At 39.3% G+C, this 25,823-nt stretch overlaps 3 protein-coding genes and 1 long non-coding RNA gene across 5 annotated transcripts in view; 2 read left to right on the plus strand and 2 right to left on the minus strand.

The window, feature by feature from the left end:
• The window catches only part of LOC127494456 (uncharacterized), a 490,338-nt gene that overhangs the window by 323,177 nt on the left and 141,338 nt on the right, over window positions 1-25,823 (plus strand). The gene's annotated exons all lie outside the window — the stretch shown is intronic.
• The window catches only part of il1rapl2 (interleukin 1 receptor accessory protein-like 2), a 685,297-nt gene that overhangs the window by 302,622 nt on the left and 356,852 nt on the right, over window positions 1-25,823 (minus strand). The window lies entirely within an intron of this gene.
• Window positions 1-25,823, minus strand: part of LOC127494473 (uncharacterized) — a 214,708-nt gene that overhangs the window by 11,683 nt on the left and 177,202 nt on the right. The gene's annotated exons all lie outside the window — the stretch shown is intronic.
• On the plus strand, window positions 2,604-5,532 carry LOC127494471 (calcium-responsive transcription factor-like). Its single transcript, XM_051860398.1, has 4 exons — window positions 2,604-2,818; window positions 2,958-3,109; window positions 3,234-3,353; window positions 3,731-5,532. The coding sequence occupies exons 1-4, from the start codon at window positions 2,611-2,613 to the stop codon at window positions 3,926-3,928; spliced, it is 678 nt and encodes a 225-aa protein (XP_051716358.1). The 5' UTR covers window positions 2,604-2,610; the 3' UTR covers window positions 3,929-5,532.

Raw genomic sequence — 25,823 nt, forward strand, 5'->3', positions numbered from 1 at the left:
AAAAAAATCAAAATTCTATAATTTACTCACCCTTCCAACCCTGTAGGACTTTTTTTTTTTTTCAGTGGAACATAAAAGATATTTTGATAAATGTCCAATGTTGTTGGGTTCCTATCATTTTTCAAAAATTCTTTTGTGTTCAGCAGAAGGAAGAAAGTCATAGAGATGTGAAACAACATGAGGGTGAGTAAATGAAGTCAGAATTTTGATTTTCGTTTGAACTATCCCTTTAAGCCAGGGTTTCCCAAACAGGGGTTCGAGAACCCATAAGGGTTATTGAGGGAACTACGGGGAGTTCATGAGTTGATAATTTAAAGCTAATAATTAAATTATAAACATTTTAAATAAATAAATAAATAAATAGGGCTGTAAAATTAATCAAAATAAAATTGAAATCGTGATATGGCTTGTCAAATCGCAGAAGGCTGTGATTTAGTCTGATGAGCTGCATGTTTCAGAGTGAAGCGAGACATGTGAACAGCTCATGATCAAGTTCGCACTAAATGCTGCTCCAAACAAACTCCATCTCTGCATGTCGCTCATAATGTGCATCAGGATCACTTTATTTTCACATTTGCCTAATTTCAAACAATTTCCAACATAAGTTTTCAGCATATTCATCAGTTTTGTAATGATAAGTGTTTATAAACCTGTTGTCATCTAAACATTCTGTCTAAAGGTTTTGCAGTTTTCAGCCAAAATAAATGCTTGAGAGTTTAACTCTTCAAAGTGAATAAGACATCTTAGCACTGTATCTGGTTTTTTGTTCTGTTGTTGTTTTCTGTATTCTGAGTTCTTTGTTAAAGTGTAAAACTAGTAACTAATAATAATTATAAAAATAATAAAAACACTATTATTTTTATTATTGACTGTATTCCTAAACACAGCAGTGTGAATATACTGACATAGCACTAAAAAGAGGTTTGAATCAACTTTAATGTCAAGTTACAAGGTCAATGCAAAGACTATTGTTGTTGTTGTTGTTGTTTATTTACTCTGTTCCGTTTGTTCACTGAAAAAGGTCTTATTTGGTTCTTGTAAAGATTGAACCCAAGTGTACAGTGTACAGTTATGGCAGTGTTGTATATATAAAAATTTAAATAAAAAGAGAATAAAATTCTGGTGTAAGAACTTTATTTTCCCTGACCCTAGACTGGGGACGTAACACCTGGATGTTTCAACAGCAACAATACAAGATGCTTATCATTTTGCAGTTCCAATCACAATACATAGCAAGATAAACAAAATATATATATTTTTTGACCAAATTGTATACTGTAAATAAACAATTTAACAATAAAAACAATACAAACAAAACAACTACTAAAAAAGATTTAAGAGACCTTCACAATTTAACATCACTAAGGCCTTAAGATTAGACAAACCAAATATGATGTTGATCTGGTTAAATCTCTATGAGGAGTTAATCACAGTGTAAAACATGTAATTTCCTGTTGCCCACAGGTGGCACCATGACCGTAACTGAATATTGCTGTGTAGATGTCTTCGGGCCAGGACTCTAATAAAACGTGAAGTTTGGGGCAGATCGGACATTGTATGCCCGAGTTACAACGACTTCCTGTTTCATGGCGAAACATTGAAATTTGTCAGGCCGCCACGGACACGCCCTTCAGTGAAAACCCAAGATCTTCGCAATTTAACGTTGCAAAGGTTAAAGGTAATTTTTAGATTACACTGACCAAATATGATGTTGATCTGATTAAAGCTCTAGGAGGAGTTTGTTAAAGTACAACGTCTGGAAATGGCAAAAACTGCAAAAATTTTGCAGAGAAAATTCAAAATATCTCACTTCCTGTTGGGTTTTCAGATTTTGCACCCAGGGACTTTTTTGTAGGTATTGGGCTGTTACATGTGTCTACCGAATTTCATACTTGTCCGTGAAACGTAGCGCGAAGGGCGCTTAATTGAAATTTTGTATGTGGCGCTATCGAGCCATTTTTCCACAGCTAATTCTGAAACCCATATCAGATGTAAATTTTTACCACTTCTGCAACGTGTGCAGAGTTTCATGAGTTTTCAAGCATGTTTAGGCCCTCAAAAATGCAATTCATTTCGGAGAAGAAGAATAATTGACCGAGCAATTACAATAGGGTCCTCACACCATCGGTGCTCAGGCCCTAATTATGATTCTACAGCATGAGATCCATCAGTGTTGTGACAACCAATATGAAGGATTTTGAAAACAGTTTGTGCACAAAACATTTTGGGTAACACTTTACAATAAGGTTCATTAGTTAACATTAGTTATCTATATTAGTTAACATGAACTAATAATGAACTGCACTTATACAGCATTTATTAATCTTTGTTAATGTTAATTTCAACATTTACTAATACATTATTAAAATCTTGTTAACATTAGTTAATGCACTGAACTAACATGAACAAACAATGAACAACTGTATTTTCATTAACTAACGTTAACAATGATTAGTAAATACAGTAATAAATGTATTGCTCATGGTTAGTTCATGTTAGTTAATACATTAATGTTTAATTAATGAACCTTATTGTAAAGTGTTATCACATTTTGAAATAGTGTATCATTCAGTCACACAGAAATCAAGAATCGGTGTTTGAATCACAACAATGGTTGTGGCTAGAAGGGATACAGCTATGGCCGGAAGCGACGCAATTTTTTGCGAAATCTCATGGCGAATACAAACAGGAGAAATGGCGACAGGTTATCAACGATTCCCTTCAAAGGGATGTTTTGAAAGTAGTCTAAATATTTTCGAGGAGGACACTATGACAAAATTTGTCATTTCGACAAAAGACAAGGCTTTTGGTGTGGACGGTGAGTTTTCGTTGCTCTGAAATGACTAGATTTAAATCAGTCAGGTTTTATGTTGTATTTTCAAATGAGCCTTCTTAGCTAAGTAAGTTAGATGTTACGCTGAGAACACCGAGTTACTGTAGTTAACTTACATTTACAGACCCCAAACCAGGATCCAAAAAAATTATGTGGGATCTTCAATATGTTCCTTTTGACAGGATACCCTTCATGGTGGTGGGAAGGAGGGTCTACTCTTGTCACCAAGGGATAGACAAGCACAAACATGAAAAACAGACAAGACAACTACAACTGGTATGTCAAAAAACAGTTAGCCTGCATTCACTTTGCCTCACATATCAATTAGACAGTGGCTACTCCTATGTGGAGAGTCAGAATGCATGAACAAAACGTACTGTATATTGTTCATTGTCTTTAGCTTGATAACCACTCAGACCATTGTTATAAAGAGAGGCGACGTCTTCTTCAAGATTCGAAGAAACAGGACTGCCCAGACAGAATATATGTGGTTCATCTAATCAGATTCCCTGATTACAAGGTGTATATTTATATTTATTCAGTGATTGAGCTAAATATGTCTATGTTGTTACAACCGGCTCGTTCTACTTTGTAACATAATTAAGGGACCCAAACAACAAAGTTTCAGTTTTATATAAATATAACTTTTTAGCTTTAATTAAAAATATTAAATGTCTTGGGGAATGTGAATATAGTATGTAATGCCATGCGTGTGTGGATGTAATGAAAGCATCAGTATGTTAGTTATGTGAAGAAAACCAAAAGTCAGAGAGATGGTAATAAAGAGATGAGAGTGAGGGAGAAAGAAAGCAATGCACACAGTGTAAAGGGGAAAATCAAAATGGGTATAGGTGCCTAAAAGTTAGAAAATTAGGTGGTATTGTATGTTTTTTTCAGATAACTGATGACATTCATAAACAGATGAAGGAGAGTGCTGGGTGTCTGAAACGTGCTTTAACAACAAATCCATCAGCAGTGAAGTTTAAGGAACAATATGTTGCATGCTTCCCAGGGATCAAGGAACACAAAAACCATCCTGTGGTAGGAGAGGTCAGTTGCAGTTCTTTTGAGAAGTCAGCAATAATTTATTTTTAGGACTAATGGTTAATTGGAGATCTGTTTACATGAAGAATTACAATGTCAAAGGGTTACAACCATTCCATAAAGGTTACATGACATTATTGATCACTTTAGGCAGCTGAGGTCTGTGAGCCAGTGGACACTAGGGTGGAAAAGCACATAGAGAAGTTAGCATTGGCTGGTGCTAAGAAAGTCAGTGAAGTCAGGAGACATTTTTCCATCTTTGTATCTGAGCTGTTTAAAGGACAGGCTCCCCCTCCACCCACAAGGAGGAGGTTTTACCCCCTTGACAAAGATATCAGGAATATAATTAAGGCAACAAAGGACAGCAAAAGGCAGTCAAGCATTGACCAAGTCAATCTGCAGGTAATTTAGATGTTAGGAGATATTTTTATAGGATTGAAGCAACATTGGTTGCATATGGCTTTAATATGCTTTAATATACACTGAATCATGTATGTCACTCACTTCGAATTAGTTAAAATAACTAGGTTGTGAACAATGCTAATATCCCAGTGCCTATATTAAGACAAGCTTTGTTATATGAATTTATAGGGGCTGGTAGACAACTGGACAACATGCAATGACTGTCTGATCAAATACCGATCCAGTCAGGAAGATGATGACAGCAACTCCACTAAGCTGCTTTTCTGCCTGCAGACCACATGGCAGCAGAGGCTGCTTCATCTGTATGGGCAACAGATGTGCCTCCTTGATGCTACGTACCGCACCTGTCGGTACTCTGTGCCCCTTTTCTTTCTATGTGTTCGCACAAACATTCACTACGCTGTGGTTGGTGTTTTTGTTACACAAACAGAAACAACAGCTGACATTAGGGAGGACCTTGCTGTGTTTAAGGAGTGGAATCCTGATTGGAAGCCAAGCCACTTATTGGTTGATTTCAGTGAGGCGGAAATTGGTGCACTGGAGGCGGAGTTCCAAGGTAATAATTAATCATTAAAGAAGTACCTAGCTGATTTTCAACAAGCTTTGTATCATTACAGATGTTGTAGTATATGCAAATGAACAATGTTAAACTTTCCTTCATGTTGCCTGCACCCAGAAACTGGCAATGCATATTGTTTTGAGTCTGAGTTTCAAAACAGGCTACTGCCTATTACACTGTTTCTTCCTATGCTCGTCGGATCTTCATTGTGCATAAATTCTTAAAGTTTAATGTGATATGCTAGGCTATATTACTAGGACCACGACAGACAATTGCTGTTGAACATTTAATATCCAGGAATTCATATTATAGAGACTGCCACTCATAACCCATGCCATGTAACTTGTAAATTGGCCCATACATGGCCCATCCTATAGTAGGTTTTAACTTAGTCTTGTTCATTATCTGAATATGAACTGCACTGTGTATTTCTAATGTAATTCGTATTGGTATGTTTGTGTTAACTACAGAGTCCAAAGTTCTCCTGTGTGACTTTCACAGAGAAAAAGCCTGGGTGGAGTGGACCACGAGAAAAGACAATGTCTGCCATGAAGAGGTGCTCCCTCTCCTCAGGTCTATTGCAGACTCACCCACAGAGGAGGAGTTTGCGCAACGTCTCCTTCTGCTCCAACATACTAAAGCGTGGCAGGAGAATGAGAAACTGAGGAGGTGGTTCTCCAATAAATGGCTACCCCAAACCAAAGTAAGCATATCTCCATGCTGTTATGGAAAGACTAATTTTTACTTTGCATTATTCTCACATCAATGGGTTCCATTTTGAAATACAGCATCTTTAACTTTTGAAAGGAGTGAGCATTTACAACTATTGTCTTTTCTAAATCAGAGATGGGTTCGTGTCTTCAGAGGAGAAAGTCTGAGAGTGACCATCTACACCAACAATGGTATCGAGGGACAAAATGAGACTCTGAAGCACACTTATTTGGAGGGCTACAAAAACTGTAGTCAAGGCCTGACACAAAGTCAAGGCCTGACATTAATGCTTGTCAGCTTGTCCGAGAGAACTGGATTTTTTGAAGGGGCAAGTGTAGGATTATTTTACTTGCCCGGCTGGACAAGTAGCCTGATTAATACATCAGTAAAATAAAAATAAAAAATACGGAAGCACCAAAACTTTGGTGAGAATGATTCTGATTTTATTAGATTCAGTGTAAATGGCGACATGATAATGTATTGACAGCAAGGTCTTACATTTTAGACACAAAATTGACTGACGAAAACAGTTCCAAAAAACATCTGAGCAATCTCTGAGCAGTGCTTCTAAATGATTCAGCATTTATGAACAAATCGGATGAGTTAATGATTCAGTGAGCCATGCATAAAGACAGTCATTTGCGTCATTCGTGAATGATTTAGCCATTCGAACAAATCGTTTTAATGAATGACTCAATCTAACTCACTCAATGACATCACTTGCCGCCATCTACTGCTAGTTTAGTTTTATACGTAAAAGTATCATTGCAATTTTTTTTTAACAACATTTAATATTTGTATATTCAAAAAAATCTTTAAAACACTAATCTCATAACATTACTTGTGCAGTAATTTTGCAATATTAAAGCATTTGTGTTGCGTCTGAGCTGCATTAAACAGTCTGTGTAAATGCATCTAAATGTCACTTCAGATGTAGCTTCTGTGTTTCGTCTGCATTTGTCTTTTTTTTTTTTTGATACTCATTTCATATGATTGTTAACAGCCCTAGTGCCTTATTATTCTAAATTTATTGATAAAATGTAAAAATTTGACATGAAAGAAGGTGGTTGCATTTAATATGGTGAGGTAAAAATGGCTTTTATAAAAGCAAAAAATTACTTGCAAATCCATTTACAGAGGTATCAGATATCACAAATATGCTGATAGAACACTAGTGAGAATATTCCTTCAGAATAAATTATATTTACACCACAAAAAGAAAAAGAAAAATTCTTTCTAGACAAGCAACTTTTTTTCTTGGACAAGCACATGTAAAGGCTTAATGTCGAGCCCTAAAAGTTAAGATGAAGTTAATTGTTTAGACTGAGACTAGGCAATGTTACATACATACCATGTTGGCATCTCTTGTCATTTGATTGTATATACCAAGGCTTGAGAACTGCATGACTACTTAGTGAATAAATTGAATACATTGTGGTATTATCATTAAAGAATATGACTTTTAAATAACAATCCATTTAACTCATCATGATGTGAATTTTCTCATTCAAGGTACACTGAGCTCAATGTGAAGTGCTCTAGCGAGTACTGCAAATACAGTGAGAGGCTGCCTTTGTTCCTGAGAAACAAGCCTTGTGTTGTGGTTGACCACATCATGGATCACCATCTCAAGGCCATGTCCTACCGCCGGGAAGATGTTACAGTGCATGGGGACGGAGTTTTCAGCTTGAAGAGCCAGACTGCAGAATATCACAAGATATGTTTTGGTTCCCACACAACAATGCCCTCCTGCACATGTGAAGACTGGCAGAGGAACCTGCTGCCTTGCAAGCACTTCTGTGCTGTTCCTTTTCATGGGAACTTTGAGCTGCTCTCGAGGGAACTGACTGTGTGCATTGTGAGAAGTTGCCTCTTAAAACACTCTGTTCTCACCGGGCGCTCTTTGATAAAAAGGAGGGCACCTCGGCTGGTGTTCTCCGCAGATCGGGACCCACTTCTGCTGAGGCAGAGCGGTGGCTTCATTCGTGGGGTTCACAAATGGATCTGTCAGAGGGGTTTGAGACGGGCCCAGCCCTTTCTCTGCCCTCACCTGGCAGACCCAGTGTCTCTCCTCTGGTGGTGGAAGCACGCGCTGCGGTTTCTTCCCCCCAGAGGGAGGCACCGGTGCTTCAACAGTCCAGCTCTGAGGAGTTGGATGTTGTGGGCAGAGCTTAAAAAAAAAAAAAAAAAAAATTAAATTGTTTCACTCCGAGCAGAATCAGTGTTTTAACGTTTCTGTTCCAGCGTTCCTTCTGTATTATTAACGTTCCAAAACCGGTTTGTTTAGAAAAAATAACGGTTAATAACGTTATTTTTTTTTTTATTTTTTTTTTTTGTTTGCATGTAGCCTACTTAATAATAATAATAATAATAATAATAATAATAATACGTACAGCATTTTATTTATTAAAAAAACAAAGAGTATTTGCCGTCTTAGCCAATAGGCCTACAATTATGTTTTATAACAAGATTCTGTCCAAATGTAAACCTATTAAACGAACGGTTTAAAGTATTTTTTCAAGATATTTTAAAATGTTTGCTGCATGGTTAAAAATACCGACGCTATTCCTGAGAGGAAAAAAGATATGTCGAGCATACGTCGCATTTTATTATTACATTCAGAAATAATGTAATTTATCGGTAAATAAAATAAAATGTTTACAAATAGCCTAGCCTATATATAATATATAATATAATTATAATGTTTGTAAACATAAATTATGAACAAAACTATTTTATTTTACCACAAAACCTCTAAAGTTAACAGCCTATTCAGGCTATACGTCAAGCCAAAACGAATTTTAAAAAAAATTCTCTTTTCTTCTTTTTAATGCCATTCCAGCTTCTATTGCTATATTCAAGGCGAGAAACAAGTTTATTTATTAGAAATAAAACTAAATAAGATGCTAAACGAATTATTTTAAAGTGAATCTGAAGCCTACCTTTCTGATTCGGCACTGTTTCCATTTTCGAGACGAATGCTAAACTATTATTTATTATGTAACCTTTGTACTTAACTCGCATTATCGACATCATCCTTCACATAAGTGGCTACAGTCAGGCGGTAGTCACGGGTGGTAAACGGCAGATTGTATTACAGAATTGAACTGAGCAGTGTAATGTTTTATAGGTTTGGTTGATTGTATTTTATTTTAATTATTTAACAGGCTGCAATATCAAGTAAGCAATGCAAGAATATATGTGCGCGCGCGTGAGGCGCCGGCGTGACCACTGGAATTTTTGGTGCCACTTTATATTAAGTGGCCTTAACTACTTACATCAAAAAATAAGTACAATGTACTTATTGGCTTCATATTGAATTGCAAAACACTTTTGCTGCTATTGAGGTGGAATACGGGTAAGGTTAGGGAAAGCTTTGGTGGTATGGGTAGGTTTAAGGGTAGGGGTAAGGTGTAAGGGATGGGTCAACAGTGTAATTATAATTACAGATGTAATTACATGCAGGTGTTTTTAAAATATAAGTACAATGTAAAAACATGTATGTACACAATAAGTGCATTATATCAAATTATTAATTTAAATGTAAGTACATAGTAGTTAAGGCCACTTAATATAAAGTGGGACTGAATTTTTTTTTCCTTCTAAGACAGTAAACTGTACTCCGTAATTTATGGTCATACAGGTAAAAGCAAGACATAATTCAGACATTTAAAAAAGACACTTAAATAACGAAAACAAGCAGAATGTTTGTTTCCTTTCCTAGATCTTTGGAGTGCGCCACAATGAACCACTTTCATTTTATTAATCTGTAGACCTAATTATATAGTGAAATATCGCGTAGCCTATAGGCCTAAATATTCCCTTTTATTGTAGGCTATATGTGTTATGTAGGCCTATAGTTTTATTCTGTTTTCTCCGTTCACAGAAGCGCTGCATGTGCGTGATGTGAAGTTGTGTGAACTTATGTTCTACATAACCTGCAATTGTCGATGATTTCAAAACGCACAACAAGCTGCATATTAGCCTACTTGATATTAATTTTCACATAAATGTAGGCCTAATGCTTGACGGTTGGTGACATATATCATCGGAAAAATTAATGCCAGGGCATTGCCATTGTGACTTACCTAACCTATGATGACTGGACAGCTGAGCCTGAGCGCGTTAGCGCGGGCATTTCACTCACTGTAGAGCCTGAGCGCGGGTATTTCACACACTTTGGATGCGTCAGCGTCACATTTGCATAGGCTGTAGCCTACTATTTGAATTCGTGATTGGTTGACTGCCAAATCAAAATATTAAATAGAACGAAAAAATAACTTTATTAACCGGTTGATGGCCATTTCAAATTAGCGTTTCTGTTTAGAACAATTAAATTGGATTTCGTTTCCGTTTCTGGTTACGTTCCGGTCAAAATTTCATTCGTTTCCGGTTTTCGTTTTCATTCCTTGATCCAGTTCAGAGCCCTGGTTGTGGGTGTCGATGCTGGAGATGAGGACTCGCCATCTCAGCATATGAGGAGCTGTTTGAGGTTGTGACTAGAGCAGTGGAAAAGCTTAATATCGAATGGCAAGCTGAAAAGCATGAAACTCGTCAAAAGAGCAAACTAGACAAACGTTTCCTGCCTTCTAGATCACAACCTCAGCATCGGGGATTACCGTTCTTTACCGTTCCACGTCGAGGTCGTGGAAGAGACCGTTTCAGTACAGAGTATTCAGCCCCCAAACGTCCAACTATTCAAACATCATGGGGCTGAAACAGCACGGTTATGGGGCGATGCCTTGGGTTGAAGAGACGCTTGCGGGCTATCTCTCACCTGAGTCTGCATCGTCCCTCAAATCCCCGACGCTACCCACCAAACTGCATAGAACAACATCCGCGCTGGTGGGTAAAGCTTATTCTGCAGCAGGTCAGGCCACGGCATGTCTCCACACTATGTCGATCTTACAAGCTTATCAGGCTGACCTGCTGGGGGAAATTGATGAGAGCGGGGAAGCGAGTTTTGATGTTATTCAGGGACTCTGTCGAGCTACTGACTTGTCTCTCCAGGCCACCAAGGAGAGACATCTCTGGTTAAACCTGTCTGACACCAAGGACAGAGATAAGAACATCCTTCTGGATGTAGTCGAGGGGTTCCAGGCGACTAAAAAACAGTCTGCGGTGTTCCAGAGATTTCTTCCCCGCTGCTCTCAGCCCCCCGAGGCTGGTGCAACAAAAACAGAGTGTCGCCACCTGTGCTCTCCCGCAAAAAGCTTGGGGACAGGGTCGGTCGGCACAACCGAAGCCTTCTAGGGATAAGACAGATCTGAGGACTGATCACTGAGGACAGATCAGCTGGACTGCCTGGGGATGGAGTCTCCCCTCTCCTTGAAGCATCACTTGCCATGACAGTGCATCTGCTGCACAATTGAGGAGGAGATGGTGGACAAGTTGCGACATGCAGGCGTGACCGTAAAACTGTCCTGGCACTCCGTGCTTGCCTTTGATCAATGACCAAAACCTCCTCAGGGCCAGCAATATTGCCAGCAACTCAAGGCAACTGGTATGCCAGTGGAGATGAGGTCCTGTCCAGGAGCCTAAGGCTGCAACACCCATTGCATACGGTGCCCCAGCCCACCTTGGACGCATCTGTGAAAAGAGATGCTCTGCACTTTCGAGATCTTGCTCTTTTCCCAGTTAACCTAAAGTCCTAGTTGGCTGAGGTGTTTGAGCACCAGGTCCCTGTGTGCACACAACAGATCTTGAGAGTGAGCTAGAATCAGCCAGTCATCAAGATAATTAAGAACGTGAATGTGCATTTTCCTTTTTCTGCAACTTTCGTGAAGACACGAGGATACAGGGACAGCCTGAAGGGGAAGACCTTGTACTGATATGCCTGACCCTTGAAGGCGAACCAAAGAAACGAGGCAAGATCAAGACAGGAAAGTACACGTCCTTCAGATTTATCGCCGCAAACCAATCCTGTTGGTGATTGATGTCAGAATGTGCTTCTGCTTCAACATTTTGAACAGGAACCTGTGCAAGGCCCGATTCAAAACTCGCAGGTCTTGGATTCATCGTAACCCACAGTCTTTCCTCTGTATGATAGTAAGAGCTGTAGAAACCCTTCTCCATCTCGGTTGGAGGGACAGGCTCTATTGCATCCTTCACCACTAGGACCACAATTTCTGCACACAGGACTGGGGCATCTTTTCCTGCCACCAAGGTAAAGAGGATGATATTGAACCTGGACGGACACCTGACAAACTGAATCGAGTTTCTGAGTCTGACTGTCCTCATAAGCCAGTGCGATGGGTTGGGAAGTGCTAGCCAGGCTCCCAAACTCTGCACAAGTGGTACCAGAGGAGCAACCATGATTTACATACCTGCGGTGGGGCGACGCAGCGGAGCGTTGGCAACCATGTTGGGAAGTTGCGCCTCCCATGGCTGTGGGTATACTGGAACACCTATCTTGCTCCGCAAACCCCAACTGGAACTGCGTCACTTGTGCAGCTCGAAGCTGCAGCCTGGCTGTGGGGGCACGGGCGGCAGAGCTGGGTTAGCAGCAGATGACGAGCGTGACCTCTGCGGCCTGGTGGCATTGCGCCAAGGCAAGATGTGTTTAATCGCCTCGGACTGCTTCTTTACTTAGTTCTTACTTCTTTACTTGGTTCTTACTTCTTAACTAGTTTTGCAGCAGTAGGTCACAACACATACAGAAAATACATAATCTACAGACAACACAACAGTAATAATACACATCGCACAAATAATTAATTAATTCCTTAAAAAAAAAAAAAAAAAACATTGACAATCTGCCTAGGAAGAATTCATTAAACCTATAGCCACTGAAATAAAAAAAAAAATAAAACATTTTGTTCTTTCACCAGGCACTCCGAAACGACGCAGTGAAGGCAACAACTGAAATTTTTTATGTAATGGATGATCCGTTAAATTAAATTTTGTGCCTTGTTTAAAACCTGGCTACCCCAATAACTTTCCCTGCTACTGTGACAAGACAAGACTGCTCAACCTCTTCCTATTTGACAAAGATTACCAAACCAAGCTACAAAACAGAAAAAGAACACTGATTCAATAAAATACTTATAAAAGAAAGTTATCATCTAGGTACATACATTAAATGTTCCCATCTTCCTTAAGAAAAACATTCTTTGCTGAAATTTCTTGCAAACAACTGTTATATTTGCTTCAAAACTTAGTTTGTCATCAATTACTATCCCAAGATATCTATAACTGTCATTTCAATATCCACTCCATTTATGTTTGTCAGCCCTGGACTTAATGTTGATTTTACAAAATCAATTAACATATCCTTAGTTCCCTTTCAGTCAGTCATGTTCGACGTATGTCAGAAGTGAACCGAAGAATTGGGATGTCGCATGAGAGCCCAATCACCTTCAAGTGTAAACTAAATAAGCCAATGCACATTGGCGTGCGAGCTTTGCGTCACACGCGCCGTCATGCAGCGTGGGTATAAATGCGTAAGGGGGTGCACTCGCACTCTGTTTTTTGCTTCAGAGCCAAGCAGTCTGTTCGTTGACAGCGCGCTACAGCGGCGGCCGCGAGCTCACAAGCTGTCAACTGCTGTTATCTGCTCTCAACTGCTGTTAACTCATGGTTGCTTTTTAAGCAGAAAGGGTTGCGATTTGGGCCATTTCGGTGTGAGCGCGCATTGTACGTTGTAGTGGTTCCTTACAATTGCACCACAGCTGTTCTCCTGTGTGTTTCAGCACCAAAAAGAGCTGTGAGGAAGGACCTGCTGACTTCTCCATGAAATCTCTGGAATCTCCATGTCTGGTCCCTGGATGGGACGCGGAGGTTTTAGGTGACCTACCCCAGTCGGTGGTAGACACCATCACTTCTGCTAGAGCTCCCTCTACGGGGCACCTCTATGCTTTGAAGTGGAACCTATTCGTCGAGTGGTGTTCTTCTCACCGGGAGAACCCCCGAACTTGCTCGGTCAGGTTAGTGTTTTCCTTCCTGCAAGACGGGTTGGAGCGAAGGCTGCCTCCCTCTAACCTCAAAGTGTATGTTGCCGCTATTGCTGCACATCACAATGCAGTTGATGGTAAGTCTTTTATCATTAGGAAGCATGGCGTTAGCGTTCACTGTTACACTGATGAAAGTCAGCTCTATATTTCTTTGCGCCCTGACGAAACTTACCAATTCACAAAATTAACAGAATGCATAGCAGATATAAAAAAATGGATGACCACTACTACTAAATTCAGAAAAAACTGAGATTCTAATTATTGGACCAAAAACTTCTGCACATAATAACCTAGAATACTGTCTAACACTTGATGGATGTTCTGTTAAGTCTTCGTCGTCAGTTAGGAACCTGGGTGTGCTCTTTGAAACCAATCTCTCATTTTAAAGCCACATTTCTAGCATTTGTAAAACCGAAAAATCTTAAAAATATATCTAAACTACGACATATGCTCTCAATGACAAATGCGGAACAGTTAGTTCATGCGTACATGACCTCAAGGCTAAATTACTGTAACGCTCTACTGGGTGGTTGCCCTGCTCGCTTGATAAACAAACTACAGCTGGTCCAAAACAGCTAGAGTTCTTACTAGAACCAGGAAGCCCAGTATTAGCCCAGTTCTGTCAACACTGCATTGGCTCCCTATTAAACATTGTATAGATTTTAAAATCTTGCTAATCATTTACAAAGCACTAAATGGTTTGGCTCCCCAGTTTCTGAGCGAGCTCTTAATGCATTATAGTCCTTCACGTCTACTACGATCTCAGAATTCAGGCCAATTGATAATACCTAGAATATCAAAATCAACGGCAGGCGGTAGATCCTTCTGCTGTTTGGCACCTAAACTCTGGAAAAAACTGCCTAGAATTTTTCGGGAAGCAGACATATTCTATCAGTTTAAGTCTAGACTAAAAACGCATCTCTTTAACCTGGCATACACATAACACATTATCAATTTATGTTTTCAAATCCGTTAAAGGATTGTTAGGCTGCATAAATTAGGTCATCCGGAACCGGGAACACTTCCTATAACACCAGATGTACTCGTTACATCAGAAGAAGAATGGCATCTACGCTAATACTAGTCTCTCTGTTTATTCTGAGGTTTACCGTAGTCAGCCGGATCCGGGCCGTATCCAGGTGAGATTGAGGACCTGCGCCTAGACACGACTACAGTGCAGCCCTGAAGTGTCAGCAGAGACTATCCCCAACTAGATCATCCCCTGTGAAGGCCTCACCGACACGACAGCCAGTGCACAGATTCCCAACAAACCGTCCCATACTGGTGTGATGAATATGATCTTCAATTAGATGGAACTGGATTAAATATTTTATCTTATGACCTGTAAAGCTGCCTGAATCATAATCACGCACTGTTCGCTGTCGGCCAGAGGAGAACTGGCCCCCCCGACTGAGCCTGGTTTCTCCCAAGGTTTTTTTTCCTCCATTCTTATCACCTGTTTGTCACCTGATGTCACCTGTTGGCATGGGCGGCGCTAGGGAGGGGCTAGCAGGTGCTTCAGCACCCCCAAGAAAGACCAAAGCACCCCCATAGCACCCCCACACATTTTTTTCTGGAAGCTATTATACAGGCTGTGTGTTATATGTAATAAATAAGTTGAAAATAAAAGCAACAAATGAAATAAAATAAAAAAACATTTGACTCATTACGCATACATGACGTGATTTGCAGCTACTGTCACACATTGACACAGTGTGTCTAAGTGTGACAGTTTTCTGTCTATTTTCTCTGTTTTACAAAAGCACAGCGTTTTGGTGTTATTGTGAGTGTGCACCAATAAATAAAATTTAAAATTCTGTATGACTAAAAATGACAGAGTATTTTATGATTCCACACTCCTCCACATAAACACTTACTTACTTTTTGGACCATATAGACATGCGTTTATTGACTTGTACAAACACCTCTCTATATGTAAGTGATCATGTGAGAGATCTTTGTCCTGTCTCCGATATTTGAAGACATACAGTATCTGAGAAGCAACTGCGGGGATGCCCAAAACAGCTTGACACATTTGGCAATCAACACACAGAGAGCAAAGGCTCTGGTTTGAGACTTTAAATAGCAAGTAAATATATCCTAGTGTTTTTTGTTTTCATATTGCCATTGACTGAAATTCCAAAATGCTTGTTCAGTGAATGTATTGGGAAAAAAATAGGAACTGACTGATCTATGTGCTTGTTTGATTTCATAAAATGAAAAATTGTATTTAAATTGTGCTGAGTCAAATAATCATGTCATAAAATGTTACAAATCGAGTGGGTGAGTTCCCTTTCGAAAGGGAACTCGCACTGCATCCTAGAACGCAACTGGGGAACGCCCTCGCATGACCGGTGTCTGAAACAATCTGTCCAATCACAACAATCCTATTGGCCGGCGACTGCCTATGACGTAATACATGTGTAACCAGGAAGTAAAAAAGGGGCACCTAGAAAACATGTCATTCGCTTTTTTGTCTTCAGGGACTGTTTGTCTGTAGCGATCTGTTCAAGGTAAGACAATTGTTTACTATGGCTGAGAAACGATTCAAGCGTTGTGCTGATCCATGTCCTAGATATTTGACACCGGAGGATAAACACGACTTGTGCGTTCATTGTCTGGACGAAGAGCATGCACGCTCTGTTCTCGAGGGAGCAGTTTGCATGCACTGCAAGCGTCTTCCTATGAGGACGCTCTGCTCTCGTCTGTCCATCTTCTTGAGAGAGGAAATACAGACACCTGTGCCTGGCGGCTTGGGCCCCGCTCGTGCTGAGGCAGAGAGGTGGCTTAAGTCGTGGGGTTCACAGGTAGAGCTCGCCGAACGCTTTGAGAAGGGTGTCACGTTACATTACTTTATTAGACATTATCAAATGCCCTTTCAGTCAAGTCATTTTACTCGGCAACCATCTTTAAAACGCCTCTTGGGCAGCTATTTCAGTCATGCAAGTGCAGCTCCTATCTCTTTGAATGAGGAAACATAAAATTCTCCAAAGCTGTTCACCAAAGCTTACGATTAAATTTCATATTTGAACCAATGAAATCTGACAACTGTATCATAAATGTGGTTTCTTATGCTCAAACAGTGTTAAAAAAGCTCATTTTTCAGGGTGGAGCAGCCAATGCGCATGCGCAGTCCTAAGCATGCGTCTCAGAACACTGACTGTTTCTATAGCAACTGGAGCTTCTAATGGCAGCTGCAATGACACGATGACTTTACCAATAGCAAATGGCTCTTTTATTTAGAAGGCAGGTCTTATCCTGCCATATTGCGAGTTGCACTCCCATTCATAATAATACAAGTGCACCGTCTTTGTAAAGTCTTTGGGCCTCATTCATGAAACTTTCATAAATATATATGTAAATTCTAAGTAATTTACGTGTAAAACAGACCTTCCTGAAAACTCTCCTCCAGATTCACAAATGCTTTGTAAACATCAGATTTGATAGTTAAACATGTGTATGTTAATGAATCCCAATCATTCGTAAATAAAGCGAGCGTGCACGCTCATTAAAGGGTTAGTTCACCCAAAAATGAAAATTCTGTCATTTATTACTTACCCTCATGCCGTTCCACACCCATAAGACCTTCGTTAATCTTCGGAACACAAATTAAGATATTTTAGTTGAAATCCGATGGCATATTTAAATCGGTTCATGTGAGTACAGTGGCTCAATATTAATTTTATAAAGCGACGAGAATATTTTTGGAGCGCCAAAAAAAACAAAATAACGACTTATTTAGTGATGGCTGATTTCAAATCGTTGATTCATTGTGCTCCGATGCTTCCTGAAGCAGTGTTTTGAAATCAGCCATCACTAAATAAGTTGTTATTTTGGTTTTTTTGGCACACCAAAAATATTCTCGTTGCTTTATAATATTAACATTGAACCACTGTATTCACATGAACTGATTTAAATATGTTTTTAGTACCTTTATGGATCTTGAGAGAGGAAATGTCATTGCTCCCTATGAAGGCCTCACGGAGCCATCGGATTTCAACTAAAATATCTTAATTTGTGTTCCGAAGATTAACGAAGGTCTTATGGGTGTGGAACGGCATGAGGGTAAGTAATAAATGACAGAATTTTCATTTTTGGGTAAACTAACCCTTTAACAATTAGCATCCCCACCTATAAATTAAAACTACGTAAATTACGTGTCCTGGAACGCTGTGGAATCTTCTGGATTCTCTTCTCATTACTGGCTCCAGTATATTGCAAAAGAGACTAATAGGCTGCCTGACAATACTTTACTTTACTCTATTGTCACATCATTGACAATAGTGTACAATGAGTGAAAATCTTTTGTGCATAGGTCTTAGCGGCAATGCAGAACAAGGAATGTGACATATAAATAACTACAATTATACACAATAAAAAATAAATAAATAAATAAATAAATACAATAAATACACTGAACAAAAATACAATAAGACAGGGGTGGGAAGTAAACAGTAAACAGAATTTTTGTGCAATTCACACAATATTGTAAGAATACAAAATAGGCACCAGGACAAGATGAAGCAGGTAAGTCTATGCAGATATGTTATTCAATGCCCTGATGTCTTGGGGAAAGAAACTACACTATCCCCCGGTTTCACAGACAAGTCCTAGACTAAAGTACATGTTTGAGCTGTTTTAACTGAAAGAAACTTGTACTGACATATCTTAAAATATGTCAGTGCCATTGTTTTGTCTCAAGATGCACACCAGTAATGTTTTTTTCTAGTGAATGTTTATAAAAAGCTACTTAAATATCCTAATTGAACTAAGGCCTAATCCTGGCTTAGGCTAAGCCCTGTCTGTGAAACCGGGCCTATATTGCCAAAAGTATTGGGACACCCCTCCAAATCATTGAATTCAGGTGTTCCAATCACTTCCATGGCCACAGGTGTATAAAATCAAGCACCTAGGCATGCAGACTGCTTCTACAAACATTTGTGAAATAATGGGTCGCTCTCAGGAGCTCAGTGAATTCAAGCGTGGTACCATGATAGGTTGCCACCTGTGCAATAAGTCCATTCGTGAAATTTCCTCACTACTAAATATTCCACGGTCAACTGTTAGTGGTATCATAACAAAGTAGAGTTAATTGGGAACAACAGAAGCTCTGCCACAAAGTGGTAGTCCACGTAAAATCTTCCCGTGTCTTCCCTGTCATTATCCTTATGCAGTTGCCGCAGTAAGCACAGTGAAGGCATCCGTGTTTATGTCCAAATGCCGGCTCAGTATTGGCTAAACCTGCACATGTGAGCAGCACAATGCATGCATGTGATGCTGACGCAGAAGCCGGCCAATAATGAGCTGCCGTTCTGACGTAGAACCTGGAAGCACTGGACGTAAACAATGTATGAGAATGACACAGAAGTGAAGATATTGTTGAATAAAGTCATTATATTTGTTTTGTTTATGCGCACAAAAAGCATTCCCGTCGCTTCATAAAATTAAGGTTGAACCACTGCAGTCACAGCGACAGTTTTAACAATGTCTTTAGTACCTTTCTGGACCTTGAAGGTGGTGATTACATTGCTGTCTATTGACGAATCGTACCTCTCGGATTTCATCAAAAATATCTTAATTTGTGTTCCGAAGATAAATGAAGGTGTTACGGGTGTGGAACGTCATGAGGGTGAGTAATTAATAACAGCATTCTCATTTTTGGGTGAACTAACCCTTTAATGCTATGATACTGTTTCTGTGATGGGAGCATTGAAAACATTATGTGACTTGGATAGCTTGAGTCCTTGATGATTTTCCTTGCTTTCCTCAGGTAGCGCTCAGTGAAAATGTCCTGAAGGCATGGGAGTTTGGATCCAATGATGTATTCGGCTGATCACACTACCCTCTGCAGGGCTTTACTATTGAGGGCAGTACAATTCCCAAACCAGGCTGTAATGCATCCAGTCCTTTCAATAGCGCAGTTGTAAAAAGTCCTGAGGATGCGTGGGCTTATGCCGAACCTCTTCAATCACCCTAGAAAGAAGAGGTGCTGCTGTGCCTTCCTCACAGACTTCTGTGTGTGCGTTGTCCATGTTAGGTCTTCAGTGATGTACATGCCAAGGAATTTAAAAGAGCTGACCCTCTCCACTGTGTCACAGTTGATGGTGATGGGGGGCGTGTACTCCTTTCTGTCTTCTGAAGTCTACTATTAGCTCCTTAGTCTTGGCAACATTGAGGGAGAGATGGTTTTCCTGGCATCAATGTCAGGGCTCTGACTTCCTCAAGTCTCGTTGCCGTGGGTGATAAGGCCAACCACTGTTGTGTCGTCAGCAAATTTCATGATAATGTTGGAACTGTCAGTTGCCACACAATCATATGTGTAGACGGAGTATAGGAGAGGACTCAACACACATCTCTGTGGAGCACAAGTGTGAGTGATGATGAGATGATATTGCCCAGTCTAACCACCTGGCGCCAGTCAGACAGGAAGCTCAGGATCCAGTTACAGATGAAATTGTCCAAACCCACGTTCCGTAACTTGCTGTCTAGCTTAGTGAACTATAGAACTATGGTGTTAAGTGCTGGTTGATAATCAACAAACAACATTCTCACATAGACGTCTCTCTTTTCCGGATGGTAAAGGGCAGTGAACAGCGTCAGGGCTATTGCATTATCAGTGGACCTGTTCTTACGCAAACTGAGGCAAACGGTAGAGGATCCATGGTGTCAGGTAACATGGAACAGATAATGTCCTTTACCAGTCTCTCAAAGCATTTGCTCACTATAAGAGTTAAAGCAACCAATAATCAATTTAACATGTGTACACAAAGCATTTTTAACCAGCAGAAGAAAATGCCTGGTGCTCTTCTGAAAATGGCCAGCTGGTGCCAATTGAGAGCGCTTTGTGCAGCATTTTTCCATCTGAGAGGCTTTGGTCTCTATGATTTGGAATATCCACGGCAGTAACGTGCTACTAGTATCTCATTTTGAAGAATGTTACTGAATATAAAAATGCAGTAGCCAGCAATATTAATTCCTCCATTGCTGTTCAGTCGTTGTACAATTTGGATGATTGGTCGGTGTAGTATTTGTCCCGTCCCTCTTCCACTGTGATTGGACGGCTGGGTAAAAAGTGACATTGATGAGCGCTGCATTTTACCCAAAGCTGAACAGTTTTTGACTCTCAGCTATGAAAAAAAAAAGACAGAGCATGTATTATTGTACATAGTGCCTCAAAATGCAGTGTCATCAGTTTGCCTAAAAGAACACACATTTTACACACAATTTACAAGTGGTAGGGAGCAGGTGTAAATTTATTTCGTACCAACTAACATTTTGAAAATACAAACATTTTCATGAATCCGAAAATTTACGTCAGAACAACTTTACGAACAATTTACACAAACATTCGATCTGCTCGTGTTTCATGAATGAGGCCATTTGATATTATACAGTTAAAATGAAAAGAAAATGCCATTGAAACTTCTTAAGATAGATGGTTCCCTTCAGAGATACATATTTAAACACACACAAATAAAAAACACCTCAGAGGTTTGCATGAATTAAGTGAATAACGTATTTCAATGTCAGAATGGAAAGGTGATGAGTTTGCTAGTATGCAGTGAAGAAAGTCTTTCAGTTGTGTCTGTGGTCTCTAAAATTTGCAAATCTAAAATACTTCCACACCTGTGACTTCGGACAGGAGAGTATACGTTGTCTGACGTTTATGACAGTACTCATGAAGTCTCTGGATCTGAAACCTGATTATGGTAAGGGGGGTTACATTTCCACACAGTCTAAGTAGTTGACCAGTCACAACAGACTGAGCCAGCAAACCAATCAGAGCAGTCTGGGCTTTTCAGAAAGGTGGACTTTAAAGAGACAGGAACTAAAATAGAGCGTTTCAGGCAGTGGGTAAAACGAAGTGCTGCAGCAGTGTACAGAATGAGAAAAATATGGGTGTGTTTTTTTTTTTTTTTTTTTTAACTTTAAGTCATGTCCAAGATAAAATGAACTTGTAAATGAGCATAATGTGGGCAATTTAATTATCACACAGGCTCATGTTTTATTTGGACATAGCAATTCTCTGTATTGTGTATTTGTGCAGTCAAATAATCTCTCATATTTACAAACAAATCTTTCTCACCCGTCTACCTTGCCCTCTTCAAAGACACATGCTCTTAGCCCAGTGGCGAAGACGGTCGGTCAGCTATGATGATGTGAGGAGTGCTAACCTTGGCTCCATTTGCAGGGCAAGGGAAGTGCAGGCTCAGCACACTGTTGACAGCCATCAATTGAGGAAGAGCTGATGGGAAGCGATAGCCTGGGCAAATGGAGTCTGAGCTGCAGAGACATCTCTGACACAAATTTTAAGCGTCAGGCCCCCTGCGCCATCAGCTGAGCGCAGTCAGCTCAGGCAAGACACGAGGAAAATCAGAAAAGAGGTAGATAAATGTCTCCCTGTCTCTTCCTCTAGGTGCAGTGTATAAAAAGAAAATATCAGGATAAATCTCAAGAAAATATTACATTATTGTAAATTATATGCATTACAGTTAAGCATGTTTTACTTTTGTATTTTTTGTAAGTCTCATTTACTGAGTGGTGACATATATCACCACTCAGTAAATGAGACTTACAAAAAATACAAAAGTAAAACATGCTTAACTGTAACGCAAATAATATATATATATATATATATATATATATATATATATATATATATATGTACACTGTATATGTATATATACATATATACAAACATATACATATATACAAACATATATGTATATATACATATAGACATATAGACAGGCAAAGCCCTGTGAATGTCATTGATTATATAATCCATAATACACGTATACTCTAAGATAACACATCTAAAGTGAAACTGACAAACTTCCTTTTCCTTAATGCCATCTGTCTAATTTAGTTTTGGGCTATGGACAAGCAGGAACACAGGGTGTGGATCATATTTCAAAACAAATGTGGAAAATCATGTAATAAAAATAATGTCACAGTGCCTAAAAGTTTTTTTTTTTTTTTTTTTTTTTAATGCAAAATATAATTTCTTATGTATTTAATTTGATTTCATGGCAGAATGACCTGGACAGCAATTCAATTTTGACCTTTCACGATGTTCAGACCACAATGACCTCCAAAATGATTGAGATCATCACAATAGGGCATCTTTGAACAGAATAAGGGTCAGTGGCCTGTTCCGAGGTGCCACAGTTGTGCAAATAACTTTCAAAAGACCTCATATGCTGGTGTACTGGCAATGACTCACTGGTATTTGTGGTGCGATTTGATGGCCCCTACAGCATAGTGACAGATAGAGTTTTCAAGCGTAGGTGACAACAGATTCAGATGTCAATAAATCCTGCCTTGAGGGGGGTCTTGTCTTGTGTTCAGGCATTTCAAAGGCGAGTCTCTCCAGATACACAGGCACTGTCAATCCCTCCAATTCTTTTCATGGCCAGCCAAGCACAGAGCCTTCATCCACTCAATGGATTAGCCCTTCTCTCATCCTCACACTCCATACTCACAGTCCATATGGCATTAAATGCAGAAAATAAGTGCTGACAGATTCAAAATGCTTGTCAATTAAAGTGGTCAAAATGGAGAGGCTTATTTATTTATCAGAAGCACAGTAACATATCTAGAATAATATAGCTGCAAGCGGCAGCTATGGGTCCAAGCATAAATGGCCCATGTGGATGGTAGTTTGTTTGATGAAGCAGGTAAGCAGTACATGCTAGTGTCAAAAGGGACAACTGACTTCCAAATGAAATCGCTTATTTCAGCCTACAAAAATTATTTTTAATCATATAAATAATATATAATAATCAACTAAACAAGGGGTATAAATACACAGGAAAAAAGGGGCAATAAACTAGACAGGTGAAACTAATCAATTAACTAATCTGACATGGAGACAAACAAGGACTCACTCAGAAACTATGACATCTAAGTAAACATGAAATTCACACAGAGGAAAGTAAAAACAAAAAATATATTATGATGCTTATAGATTACATGTTAATAAAACTGTAAATATAAAATATAGCTGCAAGCAGCAATTACGGGGCCAAGCACAAAAGCGGCACAACAAGCCAGCCAACATGGCTGGGAGCATCAGACCAACTGCAACAGTGAGCAATTAAAGACCTATTAAGATCATTTTAGGCAAAAGAGCTGAAAAATGATATACACAGTCATTAATAAAGATTTACTGGTTTATCACTTTCGACCAATAGGTGGCACTGTGACCAAATTAATGTGGTATGGTCAGAGTAAGGTGACAATGACACTCGCTAAGGATATGACTCCCATGAAAATAAGTCAACCAGATCAAAAGTTATAAGCATATGAAAAAAAAAAAAAAAAAATTCTCCACTAGGTGGCGCTGGTCCAAAACTTCTCAGGCTCCTTCAGGGCATCGTGCTGATGACCCAAACCGAGTTTTGTAACGATACGCTAATGCGTTCATAAAATACAGTATTTTCAAACTAAATTCAAAATGGTCGACTGCCAAAATGGCCGAAATGGGAAAATTGGATATCATTCGACTCAGTATGATGCCCCGAATCTAAAAACACCAACTTTATGATTGTTGGATAAACCTATCGGAAGCTATAAGCAAAAATAGCCATTTTTTTGTATCTCCAGACCAGTAGGTGGCGCTGCACCGAAACTCAGCATGTAGTCTCTGGTCATGCTTGGGAAGACATGTACCAAGTTTGGTCTGAATATGATAAAGCATTGCAGAGATACAGCCTTGAGTCCAAATTGGGTGTTCTACATTAAATTAATTTGTGTGTTATTTGAGAATGGTTGAGTTTATCAGAAAGCTTTTGATTACTTTTTGTCAGCATGGACTGAAGATGATCTGATTTGATTTTCATGAAAATCAAACAAAGCATCTAGGACTAGTTCGAAAAAGTAGGTTTTTCGCAAAATTCAATATGGCGAAAAAACCATTAGTCGACACCTAACATGTTTGGTATCGAGTGACTCAGTAGGGATTCAGGAGTATAAGGAGATGACTCCCATGAAAATGGGTTGACCACACCCAAAGTTATAAGCATTTGAATATATGATTTACAACTAGGTGGCGCTGGTGCAAAACTTCTCAGGCTCCTTTGGGGCCTTGTGCTGATGACCCATACCGAGTTTCGTAACGATACGCTAATGTGTTCATAAAATACAGCATTTTAACTCAAAATTCAAAACGGCTGACAGCCAAAATGGCCGATATAGTAAAATTGGATATCATGCGACTCGGCATGATGCCCCGAATTTTATGATTTTTTGACAAACCCATCAGATGTTATAAGCAAAAAAAGCTATTTGTCGTATCTCCGGACCAGTAGGTGGCACTGCACCGAAACACTGCATGTTGCCTCAGGTCATGCTTGTGATGACATGTATGAAGTTTGGTCAGAATATGATAAATTGTTTTGGAGATATAGCCTCAAGTCTGATTTTGCAAGCTTTTCGTCGAATTCAATTGTGCCGTTTTCGAGAACGGATGGATCTATCAAAAAGCTTTTGAGAACTTTTTGCAATCATGGTCTGAAGATGATCTGGCTCAATTTTTGTGAAAATCAGAATGTGTCTCAAAACTTATTGCGTACCTTCAGAGCATGGCACATCCTGCGTTTCGTAATGGTACATGAATGCATTCATATAATATAGCATTTTATATCATAATACTGCATTGTAGTTAATGGAAATTTCATGTTTTGTTCAATTATAGCGCCACCAAGAGGCACAATCCAACCAATTTTTTTTTTTTTTTATGTGTCCTCAGAGTGACCCCATACATGTGTGTGTTAAATTTGGTGCAAATATCTCATTTCGTTTTGGAGTTATAGACATTTATATGTATGAGATCATAAAAAATTACCCATGAACAACTTTGTTTTGATTTTTTTGCCACTTCCTATCAAAATTTTGACATTTGGGCTATGACATATAGTTAACACTCAGGGGTCGGCTGGTCGCGCCGGTGATACCACCTTGCTTTTTTCTTATCAGTATGAAAGAGACTCAAAATACTCTGTCAGTTTTGCACATACAATTAAGAGTTATACACTATTTAAATCTGTGAAATATCTTCTTTTATTTGTGTACACTCAGAGTAAAAACAAAATGTTGTGCTTTTTGCAAAATAAAGAAAACTAACATGATGCGTGATCTCTCGTCTCCCTCTGAACGAAGTCCAATCTGATAGTTCTCAGAAAATGAACTGTAACTTAGTGAATACTAATCACAAAAAAATGAGACTTATGTCTAAAGAGACGTTGAAATGTCAGGTTTTAAATCGTGTAAGTCAAATCGAAAACAAATATTCTCTGTT

Source organism: Ctenopharyngodon idella, chromosome 14, assembly GCF_019924925.1.
Source record: "Ctenopharyngodon idella isolate HZGC_01 chromosome 14, HZGC01, whole genome shotgun sequence".
Taxonomy (NCBI): Eukaryota; Metazoa; Chordata; class Actinopteri; order Cypriniformes; family Xenocyprididae; genus Ctenopharyngodon; species Ctenopharyngodon idella.